Raw genomic sequence first — 17,625 nt, 5'->3', positions numbered from 1 at the left:
CACACCAACACATTTAAAGTGTTGAATCATGAGAAGATATTACTTTGAGTGGGACTGGATCTGAATGTGAGGGGGAAAGTATGATTCATTTTAACACTAATCAATACTGTTTGATCATCTGGTCTGATAAAAGCTTCAACTAGGCATCCAATCTACTTGTATTAATGAAGTCTGATATGATTATGGATGTAAATTGTTGAACTAACATACTGTGATGTCTCCAAATGGATGTGTGTCTGTGAGGATCAGTGCAGAGCAGCAGGTCAGGTGTAATGGCTCTCCTCAACTCAACATCTCAACACAAACTCAGGTCTGCTTCTGCAGACTGTTATAAAATCACTGAAGGGGACTTGATGGATGACCATATAAACTGGAATAAAAGGCCTCAACTAGTAGAACCATAAAGATAAACCATGATGAGGAGGATCCTGTGCTCATGCACATAGTGTATTAGTGTAAACAACCAACCTGAGCTGGAACAGAGCGGCCCTGAGGGTCAGTGTTTCTGACTGTGGCCCTTCAGGACGTCACAGCTTACAGTTAGCTTTTCTGTACAACTCCCAGTCTCAAACTCCCTCTGTGCCATCCAAACCAGTTCCTCCTCAGCCCCATGGTGCTTCTCCCTGAGAACACAGGACCTCAAGAGTCCCAGGTAGACTAGAGTAGCACTACACCTGTCATCATGACCACGCCATCGCCCCATAAAAAGTCCTATTCTCCTGCCTTGTCTGTGTATTTAGCCTGTGTGCTCCCTGCTGCCTTTGCCAGTTCATCCTGTTGAAGTTTTTATTTGGACCTAACCAACTCATGTATCCCTCCGCCCAGGGTTAGCGCCCGCCGATCAGCAGTTGGGTCCAAATAAAAACTGGGTTCTTCCTGCACTTTGAGGGGCTGGAAAAAATTGTATTATAGTGAACAATGGAACTGTGTTTTTTTTTTTCAGGTAAAACCTCTTTTAGGTCAGCCAGTAGTCTTGACTGTGGTGATGTTGTTGATGTTGTTTTGTGTGGAGCTGCAGACAGAGTACAAAACAAATGTCCCCTGGGGGACAATAAAGAATACTGGGCTCAGTTTACTGTAGGAGATCATTTGACCTACTAACAGTGGCTTCGCTGTCATAAAACAATTCCATTGTCCTCAGATGATAATACACAACTGACAGGTCACCAGTCTAAATTATTCCAGATGTTGTTCTGACCTGGAGTCAGTGCAGGGATGTATATATCTCTGGTATGTCTGTCAGGAGTTAACAAAGGTCCCGATTTCTCTGAACACATCTGTGTGCAGCTAAAGAGCTAAAAGAGGTTTTACCTGAAAAAAAAAAATACACAGTTCCATTGTTCACTATAATACAATTTTTTCCAGCCCCTCAAAGTGCAGGAAAAACGTATCCCTCCGCCCAGGGTTAGCGCCAGCCGATCAGCAGTTGGGTCCAAATAAAAACTGGGTTTTTCCTGCACTTTGAGGGGCTGGAAAAAATTGTATTATAGTGAACAATGGAACTGTGTATTTTTTTTTCAGGTAAAACCTCTTTTAGTCCACGAAAATAGGCCATTTCTTTGGGTCCATTCACAACAATGTATGTTGTAAATCTCTGGGCAGGGCTATGGGCTGGCATTGCTAACGGGAGGAGTGCAGAGAGTCTTCTACTGCAATTAAAGTACTTAGGGGCTATTTGTAGATCATACAACCCCACTTTAAAAAAATGCTACTATCCCTTTAACGAGTGGAAAAAGGAACCATGACAGGCACTCAGAGCCAGGATAGGTGACATGATCTGAAGCTAAACCCCAACCATGTCATTCACATGTATGAGAACCATGCAAAGAGAAGGGAATTGAACCAACAACCTCCTGGACAAACAGCCCACATTGATACTGTGTCACACATCAATGCACATCATCTTTTTACTCTTTCTTTGTGAATTGAATGACATGTTATTTATTTAAAGGTATAATGTGTAGGAATTACCCCCATCTAGCGGTGCGGTTGCATATCTGAACGTATTCTTGATGTTGCATTCAGGTGAAATGGGGCAGACGTCAGACAGACAACAGACGCTGCATGTAACAGGATAAACAAGCGTCTATTTAAACAAGTGGTCCGCCAGCACGAGGCAAAACAATACAGGTGTGACAATATGTTGTCATGGTGATGTTGTATTGTTTTACCGTCTTTCTCTGGTGGAGTAAAATGACATCTGGTTGGTTTGCCGACGGTCGTCTGCCTGACTGCACCTAAATGCAACATCAGTGCCTCCGTCGGTCCTCACACTACACAGTGGTGACAGTTTTAACAGGCGCTACCTGGAAAACTTTCTCCCCGAGCCGACAGCTCCGCTGAGTTTCCGTGGTTACCTACGGTCACGCTGCCACTCAACGTAAAAAATGGCGATGCAACATGGCCGCCTCGGTTCGGTGTGTCGCCCACTTACGTATGTATTTGTAACGACTTGTAACAACTCATTCTAAGGTACCAGAAAGCTTTCATTTGTATGCGGCTGTGATTCCACTTCAGTGAAATGAAAGCAATATTTGATTTTTGCTAATAAAAAGCCAAATAAGTTACATACTGGGGCTTTAATGTGTGATTTTATGTGATGAAGCCAAAGACAAATTTCCACATTGTGGACAATAAAGGAAAGATTAAGAGTAAGAACTGACGAAGATCCAAAGTGATCGAAACGTTGATCCACAATAAACATTAGAGGAGCTTTATACAGTGTGCGGACTTCACTCCTTTTTTCTAAGATGAAGAACTCACCAGCAAGCGGTCCTCCAGTCATAGGCACCACCCGGTACGGTGACCTTCAACACAACACACACAAACACACACAGGAGACACACAGTTAGTTAGTTAGTTGTGCAGGCTGAGGTTTGTCTATGTGTTTTCCTTCGGCCTGTACTCACACACACTTTACAAGGAAGATTAACAACACTCACACATCACACACTGTAAAGCGTCCTCTCTTATCACAGCAGGCCACTGTCTGCAAATGTCTACGACACGAGTGGCAGTGTAGAGTGACCCGGCAGCTCTCTGCTGCATGTCTGAAATCACTGCTCAGTCCAGCACCTTGTTCTGACTGACCCAGCAGCCTCTAACCCTCCAACCAGAATGTGAGTAGAGTGGTGTTCAGTCATCCCCTGCACCCTGCATCCATATCTGTCATCATGTTCATGCTCCATGTTCAAAAACAACAGCAACGTGCATTTCACATTAGATTCCAATCTCTTATCCTATATGCTTCCAAACCTGATTGTGATCCTTTACCCTGTCCTGGCCTATTGTTTAGTTTTGGTTACAACTCTAGCTGCTGAGTTTTGAATAGTTTGGAGCTGTCCAATAGCTCAATGGTTCAGACAGGTACTGTAAATAAGGCATTACAGTGATCATTGTGCAGGGATATAAAGTTGAGGAGAGGCTGTATCTTTAAGATCATTTCTGGTCCTAATTTGAAAAGGTTTGGGGACATCCAATTGGTAATGTTATCCATTCAGCTCAGCAGAAAGGCTTTCATACTGGTGCCCAATACGTCTGTCAGCATCTTCCTCCTGCAACCAGTGTCACTTCACAGCAGCTCTACACAGAACAACAGTGGAGAGAGGAGGAAATGAGGAGGGAATGACAAACAACATAAAGTATAATGAGCTACTATAATTCTGTATAAACAGCTGTGACTGATGTCATATCAGCTGTCAACAAACCCTCTGCAAAGGGCCGTGTGTGTGTGTGTGCATGTGTGTGTGTGTTCGTGCGCACACTGCAGGAGTCAGGACCCAGAGGAAGCTTCTACTCCTTAATCAGACTCACGTTGCTACTAGACAGCTTTAGCTGTACGAAACCAAATGAAGAACAGTTTTAAAACATTTCAGAGACAGAGCAACCTGCTGCTAAGAAGAACCTTAGGCCTGATCTACTCAAGGTTTGTGTGTATAAAACATGTGCAAACCTGATATCGCCTGTCTGACTACAGGTGTGCACTGAGGATTATGTTTTTCTCAAATGCTCCAAAACAACACACACTCCACAGTCCATTTAGCAGCTTAGCCTCTTGGGGCGTTTCTGCCCACATGTGCAAAAATAGTGGGAGGAGAAAATGCAAAAAGCTTGATTTAGCTCATCCAATGTGGTTTACCTGGAAGTGAACTGCAGTAATTGTGACTGTGTCTGGACTGAATACGTTTGAGAAGGAGGTGCTAACCAGCCAGGGGTTGTGTTACTGCAGCCAGAGGGAGACATCGGCACAATGACAGGGTTCTTATAGAAAACAGGTTTGAATGAATGACAGAAGAAAAATAATTCAGACATATCTAAAGGTTGATTTGGAGTTAGTCAGACTCTGTCTTCACCCCATCTTTGATCCCTCTCTCCAGGTTATTTAGATGCATCAGACCGACCAGGTGCAGCCAGGGTCAGCTGCTGAGTGTGTGTGGCACTGGCCCAGGTGTCCCGAGACAGCACACTACCCCCCAGCACAAAGCCTCATGTCCCAGTTATACCTGCTGCACCTGCTGCTCAACTAAGTTATTTTCCTCTGGAGTGGCCTGGCCGAATAATTTCCTTCGGGATGAATAAAGTTCTATCTATCTATCTATCTATCTATCTATCTATCTATCTATCTATCTATCTATCTATCTATCTATCTATCAGACTCCCACATTTCTTCTTTGCTGCAGCTCAACGTTATGTTTATTTGCCCTTTTCAAATTTTATTTCACATTTGTGGCTATCCAGTTGCAAAACCCCTCATTTAAACACTGCTGTTGGCATGTGTTGTCAACATGCTATTTAGTGCTGTATATGTGGGATCTTAGTAAATCAGAGCCGATAAAGGTGTGATGAGCCACTACTGAAGAGCTGCTTTCAGACTTTCACTGAGCGTTTCCGTTTCCACCAGCCCTTTGAAAATGAATTGACTGTGTGTTTGTTTGTCTACATCTGATGACACTTAGAGGTTCCCTGACCTCGCATCACGCTGCTGTTCATTCAAGAGCAGCGCAGTACACATCCACAGTACAACACTGATTTACCTCGGCAGGTCAATCAGTAGCTCAGCTCTGAGCAGCTGCACTTTTAGTTTAGCACATGGTAAATGTTTAGCAGGTCCCTGGTAAAAAAAAGCCCTTTAACTGGTTGTTTGTAGACAAGCATCAGTTTGAGCAGGACTTCTTTTCAGTATATCCAGTGTTAGAAACATGCATACCAGTCCCACCTGCAGTGGCTTGGACTTGAATCTGACTAGTAGCCCTTTGCTGCATGCCATCTGTCATCTCTGCTCTCTCTACCCTCATTTCCTGTCACTCTTAGACTGTCTATCGAAATAAAGCTCCCAGAAGAGAAATCTTTACAAACAATGGAAGACAATCAGCTCCATCTCGAGTCAGGCGTTGGGCATCTTTGCAAAATAAATGCAGAAACAACACAGTCTAAAGCTTGAAGCAGTCTGTGCACAATTGACTGATTCTTTGTCTTTCTAAAGTATCAATAAGGAATAATTTTGCAGGATGAGCATAAAAGAGGTCAATAATCTGAGGGATGGCAGTGTAGGGAAACATCACTCAACAAAAGTCCAAGAAATCCACACCAAAGTCAAAATAAAAGGAGTATTTATCTGCATTTAAACTTGGTGGTGATGTAAAGGGCGGAGATGAGAAGCTGGTGAACCTTCTCCAGGCAAAACAACAGAAAATAGTTTACAGAGTGAATACTGCAAGAACTAACTCCAGGTTAGACGAAGCTGTAGCAAGACTTGTGCAGAGTGAGAGGCTGAAATACTGAAAATACAAGGGCAGCTCCAGTGAAAGCTAACAGATCAAAAGGAACAAAGACATGAGGATATAAAAGTTTCTGAAGGAACTGAAGGAGAGGATTTAGTAGCCAGCAGGGGTTCAGCACCCAAACAGGACCAGCAGAACACCAGGCTACAAGGAAAAGCTGCAACTATCAGACGTGTTCAAACAGAGAACATACAGTATAGATTATACATAGATTTATAAAACAATCCATTCTGCCCAGGCAGCTTATAATTATAACAAACATATAAATGAGCTAGCCATATTGTTTAAATAATAATTAAACAGTCAGACAAAAAGAGAATTCCTCCTCTTTGCTTTATTCATTGAGCCCTGAGGTGAATTACTGAGACCAAGTGAAGTTGTCAAGGCCAGTATATGTTGTATAGGTGGCATAGTCAAATCATTTAAGGGTTAGTTCAACATTTTGGCAAATTGGCCTATTGCCATAATCCTTTTAGTCAAAGCAGTAGGTTCGTTACCTTTAATTGTCAGTGCAAGCTGTTTTTAGATCGGCAGGGCAGAGGTGCTCAGCTAATGCAAGGAGGCACACGATACTTTGCCTTTCCCTCATTAAACTCATCAAATACACAATCCAACAACTCCTAAATGCTCTGGTGGACAAGTTGTGACCTGCACATTCACCACACTATGAGATAATAATGGAACATTACGAGACAAGAGTTGTTTTTGAGGCAAATGCGTAGCAGGAACTACATTCCAGACACGGCTGCTGGGCGGAGTGATTTAAAAAATGCAAGTAGTTCCAAGTATTTGCTTCATATATTATTTCACAGCGTGGTGAAAGTGCGGGTCACAACTTCTTCACAAGAGCATTTTGGAGTTGTTGGATTGTGTATTCGATGAGTTTTAAGGGAAAAGGCCCATTTATACCCTATGGTAAAAACGGATACGGACACTTCAGGTTTGTTCTGTCCTTTGTTTTCTGTTTGTCTGTTTTTGGTCAGTGTATTGTCAGCTTATCTATTGTGTATGTTATTGTCTGTTTTCATTAAAGAAAAAAAAACAATTAAAGGTAATGAACCTACTGCTAAAACTACAGGGATTATGTCAATATGAATTTGCCAAAATGTTGAACTATCCCTTTAAATTATTTGGGAATAAGTTTGACAAAAGACATTTAAAAACTAAAACTAAATATGCATGGATGGAATCTATGCCACTTGTATTAATAGTAGCAGCAGTATCCATCTGTACAACAGGAAATGAACAGGCTCCAGCTAGACTGGATTCTAATGTCTGAGCAAATGTCAATTGGAGACTGGATCACACAGACATACAGTGAGAAACATGTTCTGTCCAGCAGCCCATCAGTGAATATGCTGCCTGTACCTCTCTGTGTTGTGTGGCATGGTGGGGTCAATGGACACCATGGCTCCAGAGGAATCCAGCAGGGACAGATTAGTGTTCCTGTGTAAAGAGACAGAAACACATGTTGAAGTTGAACTGAATGTAACTCCATGACCTGCCCATCAGAGACCAGACCTCATGCATTAATATCTCTCAATAAATCCACAACGACATTTCATTGGGGCTGGTGCATCAGACCAAAACATCCATGTGGAACTCTGACTGAGTAATAATCTATATATTCCTCAACCGCAGTTTCACAACAATATCATTTTCATGGAGTTTGTCAGCTTTGTGGTAGCCTACAGTACAAGAACATACACAAATGAAATGAAATTTTAATTTCTAAGGTTGGATACTATCTAACAATCATTTTTATGAAACCAAATACCACAGTGTATAGGCCTAAACCTGAGAGACATTTAAAGGAAAGTCCACAATAGCACATCACTCTGGTCTTTCTGCTCCTCCAGACTGTGAGCAGGTGACTGTAGGGAATACACTGGATAAATACATCACACATCCCCTGTCAAATAACTTGAACAATCACTTCAGCAGCACATAAACCAAACCCCAACCTCCAGGGCCGAAAATGTAGCCAATAGTGAAGTCCAAAAAGACTGCAGTTCCTCTAATGACCATAGACTCCCATTAAAATGTCCAACGAAAACAGTTTTGGTCTCTACAACAAATTTCTGTCATGAAAACTGAATCTTTATAGAACTCACCTGGCTTTAAGTAATGTCAAATTGAGGGTATTTCTGCTGGGTCCACTAGCCTGGTGTCACCTCAGCTAACTCAGTCAACTTGTCCTCACTGTGTTTGTAGTTTCAACTGTTCATTCAAATATCAAACAGATCATTTGACTCGTTGGCTAACAGAGCATGAGGGACTCTGAGCTCTTTGCTTTTTCAGGTGAATCAATTTATACACTAATTAGCAGCTATCAACATCAGCACTCACCATACCTAGCTTGTTAGCTTAGTTAACTTGTCAGCAGTGTGTGTGTGTGTGTGTGTGTTACCTTGGCACACCCAGGGCTGTACAGAACAGTTCCTTGATATCACATGGGCTGCAGAATCTACTGAAGACCACCTGAAGAACAACAACAACCACACAATCACAGAAAATGAATGATTGTGCATCACACTGCAGATCTAGTGATGAGAACCTGGTTTCACTTGTTTCACGGCTATAAAGCCTCTAGGCTACATGGTCCAGACAGAGGAACATGGTTTTCAAAAAAAATGTTGCCCATCTAAACCAAATTCATTTGAAATTCATTTTCTTCAAGTTATGTGACAATGCAAAGTAAAGTTTTTATGAATTGAACATTTTTTATGACTTTACTATGAAAACCATGTTCAAAAGTCTGGGTTGGGAACAAACCTGGAGCATATTTGGATTTTCAACATACAAACAAATATTCAAATGTCATAATTAGGCCACAATTCAAACTTAGCCCCAACAAATACTGAAATTTGAAAAATATGTTTTTCTTTAAAGTTCACTCCGGGGACAGACACACCATGGTATGGGTTTGGTTGTTAATTTTGTGTCTATTTTAGTATTTTTGCAATTGACAAGACAATTGACAAGCATTCAGATACTGCACCCAAACATTGCATTGATTAGGTTTTAAAAAAGCAGTCATTAAAGGAGTTCAGAAATGGCCGTTTGTGAAAAAAAACTACCACACTTTCATCCCGGATTTACTCGAAAATAGAATTCTGCACAAAGTTTGGGCTCCATCGTCTGATAGATGAGTTATTACACTAATGTTAAGACCCACAGTGGGCTCAAATTCATTTTTCTTTTCTGTACACCTTTAAATGTATAAAATAATGCAGGATATATTTCCACTACATGAGAAAGATAACAGACAAATGTTCTCAGTGAACATAAATGTAAATGTTGTTTTCCTTTGCAGAGGCTGACAGCACGTTGTGGTGCAGCTAACTGATGTGTAGCAGGAGTGTCTGGTCGACTGTAGTCATGTGAAAGTGGAGCGATCAGCCACTGGGGAGAATCTGTGAGCCGCTCAGGGCTTTTGTTCTGAGGAGAGTACGCCACACGCACACCGCTCCACAGCAGCTGCAAGCATCCAACGTCATTCAAGCTGCTACACAAACAAGGTCGAGTCACTGAAGATGAGAGATGACATGACCCACACAGGAATAGGAGACGTGCATGTGAAGGCATGGAAGAGCGCCAGGCGGTGGAAGATGAAATGAAGAGGCTGGGGGGGGCTGAGGGTGAGGGTGGGGGGGCTGAGGGAGGTCAAAGAGCACTTCACTGGTCTGGTTGTGGCAGGGTGGCACAGGTGAAAGTGACAGGGGCTGCTGGAGACAGGAGTACTGCTCCTCCAAACACTCCAACTACCACACCAAAGTCACCATTAAATGGATACAGTGCAGAGAACATTAGATATAAATACATTTGTTGTTTAAAATTACATATATTATCCACTAATGTATTAATAGGCTGTGTGGCTTTAGTTAGAAAGAACATACAGTAGGCTACTGTCCTAAAGAACACTCACAGTAACAAGTGTTAGTGACCAGTCAGCATCTCTTTAAGGGATAGTTCAACAGTTTGTCAAATTGGCCCATTGCCATAATCCCTATAGTCATAGCAGTAGGTTCGTTACCTTTAATTGTCGGTGCAAGCTATTTTTAGAACGGCGGAGCAGAGCCGTGAGCTGCTCAGAGATACGCTACGGAGGCTAATGGGATTTCTTGGTTTCCCTCATCAAACTCATCAAATACACAATCCAACAACTCCACAACGCTCTGGTGGACAAGTTGTGACCTGCACATTCACCACGCTATGAGATAATAACACAACGTTACCAGACAGAGTTGTTTTAGAGGGAAATACTGTCCCTAAAGGCAACACGAATCAGCGTTTTTGCATGAATTTCCCTCTAAAACTAGCCTAGAAATCTAGACGCACCCTAGCGGCAGCAAAAATATTTGCTCCGTAGGTGGGTCTAGAAATGAGCCATAGGAACTTTTTGAGTCTCGAACACCGATTGTGTTCACCAATCACAGCGCTCTATCTGTTTAGAGAGTCGTTGGGCGGGCTTAACGTGATGACGACATACATTTTAATTGGCTTGTCAGGCTAACGTCGTCCTGCTCTTTGCTCTGATTGGTCGTAGCGCTAGCTAGCGCTACCCTATTGCGTGCAGAGGCAGTTTGAAAGACAGCCTTCATCCCGCCCCCTGGATTGAGCCGAGGTCTACCGGTCGTTTCCAGACTATACATTTTAGTGATATAGTCTGGCTCGTCAGGCTACTCTAAAACAACTCTGTCTGGTAACGTTCTGGTTAGCTTGCAACAATAAATGAAGGTAATGAACCTACTGCTATGACTATAGGGATTATGGCAATGGGCCAATTTGCCAAAATGTCGAACTATCCCTTTAATGCCCCAGTCAGAACTATCAAGGCTCTGTCACATCAGACTGCATCTGAGTTTCCTCTGGTCAAGAAGCCTGATCACATCTGTAGTGGTTATAGTTACAACACCCGACTATTGATCTGCTTCTGCTCTGTCGAAGAAACAATCCAAAGTCCAGAGCACACCAATCATTATCAGAACAGTTATCACTTCATTCTCTGTTGATCAATTAATTAACCAATTACAGCAGCTCTGGATGGAACATTCTCCTGCTCCTTCATGCATAAGCCCTGGACTCTGGGGGGCCTGTCCTGGTCCTGGTCCCGGTGGGATCAGCTTAGTTTAAATGAGAGTCCATGAACCATGATGAGCAGCTCCCAGAGGAAACGACCAACGCTGAAAACAGCTGAACGCGCTGAGGGCCGCTGCTGAACAAGTGATTCAGTTAAACTAGATTGCTTTTATTTTCCCCGTCTGTTAAGGTGCTGCAGGGTGGTGGTGGTGGTGGTGATGATGATGATGACGATGATGGTGACAATGACGATTGTGATGATGATGATCTCGCACCTTCAATCTACCATTATCATGCAAATAAAAAAGACACCATGTTTGCAAAATGAGGCTGAAGCAGAATGTGATTATTAATGAGGAGCAGAGATGACAGGAGAAACAAAAGCCACAGAGAACAATGAGAGAGGAGAACAAAGCTGAACACACACTGATCAATATGCAACACAAGTGAAGAACACAAGTTCCACTTTGGCTGAAAAGCAGACAATTAGAATTCATATTTATTTATCAAGCTTCAGCCTGAGACACAGCCAATCCAGGGTTGAAGGCTGGGACAAACCTGAGTGGTCGCTGTGTCTCAGTGTCTCCATCAACACTTCACTCTCTTTTACTCCATCCTATCTGTTGGACATCTATAGTGAAACAGAACTATGGTAAAAGTGAAAACTACTGTGGGTTTGCTTTATGCAAATCAAGCCTTCTATCCTATAATTAAAGGCAAAAAGCCCAAAATAATACTTAAAGCAGAAGTAAGCGGAATATTTGTGTTAATATAAGTCTTAAATAGTTATATCTTCCGACAGCAATCACTTATATAGAGTGTTTGGTCCGAAACACGGGTCTGTCAGTCACTCTGCTCTGCTGTAAGCCGAGGAGAAAACGTCTTGTATACTTCCTTGTATCCTACAAGCTTTATCCAATGAGGAGAGAGAACGGCATGAAGGGCTGTGTGTGCAGCCAAGGGATGCGCGTGAATGTGGTGACGTAGGGACGAGGACCAATAGATCCATGACGAGGGCGGGGGCTGCTAACTAACGAAGTTAGCCAAAACGACCGGATCGCTTACTGCTTTAAAGGTGATAGCTACAAGTTTAATTCCTACATTGCCTGCTCTCGCTCCAACCTTCCGTTTTACTGGTTGCCAGTACCTTAAGTTACTGGCAACCAGTAAAACGGTTAATTAGTTAAACACACTATATTCTAACTTACAGTAGACACATGACATCAATGTTCTAATACCGTTGCCACAGAGATCATTCCATGCCGACGTTGCCAACGTAACCAGATGTAAATATTTATATATTTCGGACCCGCCAAAATGTCTTAAACAGTTATTTATATACAATTCTTTTTTAAATTCAGTAAAATTAGTACTTTTATTCTGCACCCCTCTAGACATTCTGTGGATGCATTATTTTTTAAAAATGTATCCTTTTGATGAAAAAGTTGTAGCTATGACCTTTTTAAAGGGACATTGTTCTCCTGTTATCTATTCACGACAATCGATTATTTTGTTCAAAAGTCTGTTTTTCATTAATCAGTAATCCCCCCCATCAACAAACTGAAGTGTTCCTTTCAGCTCTGAATGAGCCGTTCATATCATTCATATCTACATGGAGCGGGTAAGCTCGGTGCTGGCTGTCATGTGGTGTCTCCATGTTTTTACGTTCAGTGGCGGTAGGAAACCACGGAAACTCACCGGAGCTGTCGGCTCAGTGACCACTTGTTTACATAGAGGCTTGTTTATGCCGTTACGTGCAGCGGCTGTCGTCCGTCTGCCGTCTGCCCAATTTCAGGTGAATGCAGCATGAAAAATACAATTGAGTTGCTTGCGATATACAACCGCAACGCTAGATGGGAGTAATTCCTACACAATGTTCCTTTAAAAAAAAAAAAAGAAAAGAATGGACATCCTGCATGTTTTCTGTTCCTCCAGGACTCATCACACACATTCATCTTCTTACCCTGTTTCCAGATTGGGAAATAATCTGCATGAGGCCATGACATGTGTTTTTTTGCACAGATACATGCACTGTGTGAACTCCATAAAGAAGACACAACGCCATAAATGCAAACTGCCAGTGAGGCATAAACCTGATTATATGGCTGTTTATGGAGCACCTCTCCAATCTGGAGCAAGACATGTCCACAGTAATGAGACACTGGGAGGTGATGAGTGCTCAGCAGTGGATGAGCTATGTGGTTCACATGTGTCTGGATGTCACAGTCTGAATGTTAAAGAGATAGTAGCATTTTTTAAAAGTGGGGTTGTATGATCTACAAATAGCCCCTAAGTACTTTAATTGCAGTAGCAGACACTCTGCACTCCTCCTGTTAGCAATGCCAGCCCATAGTCCTGCCCAGAGATTTACAACATACATTGTTGTGAATGGACCCAAAGAAACGGCCTATTTTCGTGGCCTAAAAGAGGTTTTACCTGGAAAAAAAATACACAGTTCCATTATTCGCTATAATATAATTTTTTCCAGCCCCTCAAAGTGCAGGAAAAAGGCCGTTTCTTTGGGTCCATTCACAACAATGTAGGCCTATGTTGTAAATCTCTGGGCAGGGTTATGGGCTGGCCTTGCTAACGGGAGGAGTGCAGAGAGTCTTCTACTGCAATTAAAGTACCGTACTTAGGGGCTATTTGTAGATCATACAACCCCACTTTTTAAAAAATGCTACTATCCCTCTGTGATCCCTACTATCCCTGAACCCCATGCTGTGGTGATGTTTCACTGTGGCAGTGGTGTGGTAGCCTGATGCATCAGCCGCTTATTTCATTACATTTCATATAGCGTCTGAACACGAGCCATAGGGATTCGTTTGCTTCCGGGAGGCGGTTGCTTACATTTGCTTCAACTAATCGCTGCTGCTTGGTGGTCACGTGTGCTATACACCGGTTAAGCTCATAGGTTAATCTTGAGCGCTTGAGTTCAACGTCATCGCCTTCACTTACCCGTCTGTTCGCTGATTGGTCCGTCCGCTCTGGCGGACGGAGCAAACCGAAACGCATTGCTAGTTTCCTGACTACATGGTTGAGGCAAATAAAATTTGCCGGAACCAGTAGGCGGCGCTAGCCTGGCTAGTGGTGTGGTCCACATCACAAGAAATCTGGATGCAGTGTGGTCAGATTTTCACCTGAACACAGTAGCCTAACTGTCTGTGCTCATGGACAGGATGAAATTATTGTATGAGTCAATGAAAGAAGAGAAGATCCTGCAATTTACAGCTCAGTTCCATTCTGCTTGCTCTGGCCCTGGTTCAAAACATTTTAAAAGATTTACTATCAAACCTCAAATAATCTGAATGAGTGGTATGTTCGCAGCGCTGACTGAGCTCCAGCCTTTTAGTCGTTATCCGAATCACATGTCAGACTCTACAGAACAGGAGACAAAACATCAGCTGAGGTTTGGAGAGCTTTACTCCCTGACAAGACAACATGCAAAACACACAGTAAAAGCAAATGTCTATATTAGACATATTAGTGTGAGTCTGCAGACACTGGATTTCTCTGCAGCTTCTCTCTTTTGAAATGGTCTGAGGAACAAACACATGACCTGGAGCCTTCGATTTTCACATGTTGGATTAATAATTTGCATGTGTTGGATTCATATGAGGGGTGAGTGTGTGCAGAGCTCCTCCGTGAACTCTTCCAAACACACCTGATTATTGAAATGATGATAATGCTCATCACTTCACACTCAGCAGTCTGCGTCTCTATATATCTGACACACAGAAGGTGAAACAGTGAGGGTACGATGAATGGTGATGATTCATACATCATCATAACTCTGGCCTCTCTACTAACAAGCTATTTTTAGCAGGTAAAGTGTTCAGTATCATTTCATTCACAGTGATAAACAGACAGATGTGACATTTAGACTTAAAGGTCAACCAGCATCTGGGTAGAATTCACTCTCTAATGGAGATTTTACACAATAAACAATAATAAAGTGTAATGATCTTTTTGTTGCTGTATTTTTTAGGCCTATAACTGTTGTAACTTGTCTTTTATTGCTGATAGTGTAGACACGATAAGAAACTAAATGAGACGTTCCGCGGTAACTTCTATAAAAAAAAAAAATCTATAAAATCTATAAATGGATTTGTGAAGCTTCAGCGGTGAATATTTAGCAGCTTTATGACAGTTTATGGTCCATGTTTAATCAGTTCCTCCATCTGTGCTGCTCAACATTACAACTCCTCATTACCATCACTACCTACTGTGGAGAAATGCACTGCGAGCTCTGCTCTTCTGTTTATCATGGTGCTCATTTTTTAACTAATAGTGAATTTAATTTGAGTGAGTGTCTGGTGTTGATGAGCTGTAGCCTATCACAGTGCAGCAGCAGCAGCAGCAGCAGCAGCAGCAGCAGCAGCAGGTCCATACCTTCTGGATCCTGCCGTCCACGTCCAGGTAGATGACCCGGTATGAGGACGAAGCGGACCCCATGTCCCCCTCTCTGTCCTCGGCGTCAGTGTGTGTCTCTGCGCTCCCCGGTTCTTCTGCCACCGCCGCTGTGGAACAAGGTGAAGGGTGAGGGGGGAGTCACCCTGAAGACCTGGTCCCCGGCTCCGGCTCCAGATCTGTCTCAGTCCGGTGTGTCCCCTCACTGTCTGACCGCATCTCATAAAGCCCCCGCCCCCGCGACCCCGCCCCCGCAGGGCTACACGCGCTCACCTACACACAAACACACACTCTTTCTCTCGCGCGCGCCTTCGTTTTCTCTTTCTCGCCACACACACACGCGCGCGCGCGCAGCTCCGGACTTGTAGCCTACCTACAGTAAAACACTTGTGTGTTGTGTTTCTTTGTGTGCACTCGGTGAGCGACACGGCTCTAACGTCTCCATTTCCACCAATTAGAAACAAGTGTAGGTGACGTCACACAGCCCCCACAACACAAGGTGGGTTGCCCTGGTTTCTTCCTCTGTGATTGGTGTCTGTCTCTGAACTGTCCTCACTCAGAGGGACTGCGGGGACGCTGCATCCCGGACTGGACTGGACTGGTCCCAGAGGATGAAGGCGCAGATCCAGACTTCCTCTCTCTGGTCATCATCACAGTTCCAACATGGCCAATGACGTTTCCAGTGTGTAAATATCATTAGGCAACACGGTTCCCTATGTTATCAGGGTGGTTTTTTTTTTCTTTTTTTTTTTTTTTTACCTGTATACAACTCATACCATGCCACCATAAATCACAACTTCTTAGAGGCTCACCATTTCATTCAAAAAGTACTGCATTTAGTGCAGCATTTATTGTGCTTTATTCACTATATGAAATCAAATAAATTGAACTTTTTTGTCCCATAGAACAACAATAGTTTTTTGGGAACCATTTTGTTTATCTTTATTAGACTCTCATGGTCTAATTGGATGTTCTGTTCATCATGAGGACTAACAGAGATAAATTGTGCCTATTATGAGCTAAAATGTTAATTTTTATAAATGTATGTTTGCTTATGCACTTGAATATTTAAAATAAATTCTTGAAATTCAAAAACAAAACTGTTGTGGTCTGTTTTGATATTAGCATGGGGACACTTGCAAGAAGTTGTTACAGCCGTCAGCCATGGCAAAACATGACATCGACAAATGCTAACCATGTCATTTAATAGTCAACAAAACAGTGATTCAAACTTTGTACGTTTGGATTCACTCCTACAAAAGGTCAGGACAGTATGACAAAATATAGCTACTTTCATACCTCTAAAACAACTTTGTCTCAGTACAAGCAGGAGCAGATGCTGAATATGTCTTCTCTATTCTTGGTGTGCGTGTGCAGTGTGAGTGCCATTACTCTAGCATGTTTCTGATTGGAGAAATAAGACTTGTTGCATCCGTCCCCAGTCTCCCCTAACAGTCCTAGAGAAGAGTATAATGGCACATTACATAAATAAATTAAAAAACTGTAACATGCTAATAGATAGATAGATAGATAAAATTTCAGTTAATTTAAGTTAAAACATGACATTGATATCTTAATCTGATCCCCCCCACCCCCTGAATCAAAGCAGTCTAGAACCAGAGCCTGGACTCACATCCTACGGTTCTCTCAGCTCCAGGTTCTGTTTGCATCAATAGAAATTTAGGATTGTGTGTCTGCCCGTGTCACTGAGTGGGCTCCTGTGTGTCAGGACCTTTTCAGATGACACCTGTCATCACCAGATGAGACTGAAGGCCACTCCACACCATGAGTCAGATGGCTTTAGCCAGCCTGTAGTAGCACACTGTAGACAGAGCCATCAAAAACACCACACTGAGAACAAAGTGGTTTATTTATTTCCCAGAATGTTTTGGGAGCAAACCGACCCCAAACCAAGATATCCAGAGTAACGAAAACCTTCAGATGTGCTTCTGTATTACAAAATCAAGACACACAACAGGCAAGGCACACAATGTCTTCAGAAGGACAACCACTGATCAGAAATATACACGGGACAGCCAATAAATTAACAGGATCTAATCATAAATATTAACACATGTGAAAGAAAGAAACAATTAAAATGAGCTTTAAACTCAAATCGAAGGCAGTTATACTAAACAAACTAGCTTAAACAACCAACAACATTGCACTGCAGAATAGATCCACAAGGTTTGAAGAGTCTGTTGTCTGATCTGACAACTTTACATTCAAAACATCTCAGGACCCCCACCCCCAGCCCACCCCAGCCCTGCACATAGTGAAACATCAGCATCTGGAGGTTTGGTATAAAAATACAACTTTGGTGAATTTAATTCAGAAAACACCTCAGATTGAC

General features: G+C 42.6%; 1 protein-coding gene across 4 annotated transcripts in view; it reads right to left on the bottom strand.

Moving 5' to 3' along the window:
• Window positions 1-15,496, bottom strand: part of pde9aa (phosphodiesterase 9aa) — a gene marked incomplete at its 5' end in the record, with an annotated part of 36,340 nt that extends 20,844 nt beyond the window's left edge. For 2 of the 4 annotated variants that reach the window (XM_083996563.1, XM_083996562.1), the window contains 4 exons: window positions 2,764-2,807; window positions 7,149-7,226; window positions 8,191-8,261; window positions 15,255-15,458. In XM_083996563.1, coding sequence (XP_083852689.1) covers window positions 2,764-2,807; window positions 7,149-7,226; window positions 8,191-8,261; window positions 15,255-15,317 — 256 coding nt within the window. Of the gene's footprint in view, window positions 1-2,763; window positions 2,808-7,148; window positions 7,227-8,190; window positions 8,262-15,254 lie in introns of all 4 variants that reach the window. The other 2 variants (XM_083996560.1, XM_083996561.1) reach the window with 1 other exon arrangement.
• Window positions 15,497-17,625: the final 2,129 nt, after the last annotated feature.

Source organism: Trachurus trachurus (assembly GCF_905171665.1).
Source record: "Trachurus trachurus genome assembly, chromosome: 21".
Classification (NCBI taxonomy): Eukaryota; Metazoa; Chordata; class Actinopteri; order Carangiformes; family Carangidae; genus Trachurus; species Trachurus trachurus.
Note: the sequence above shows the minus strand (reverse complement) of the source record. Positions and strands in the feature narration are given on the sequence as shown.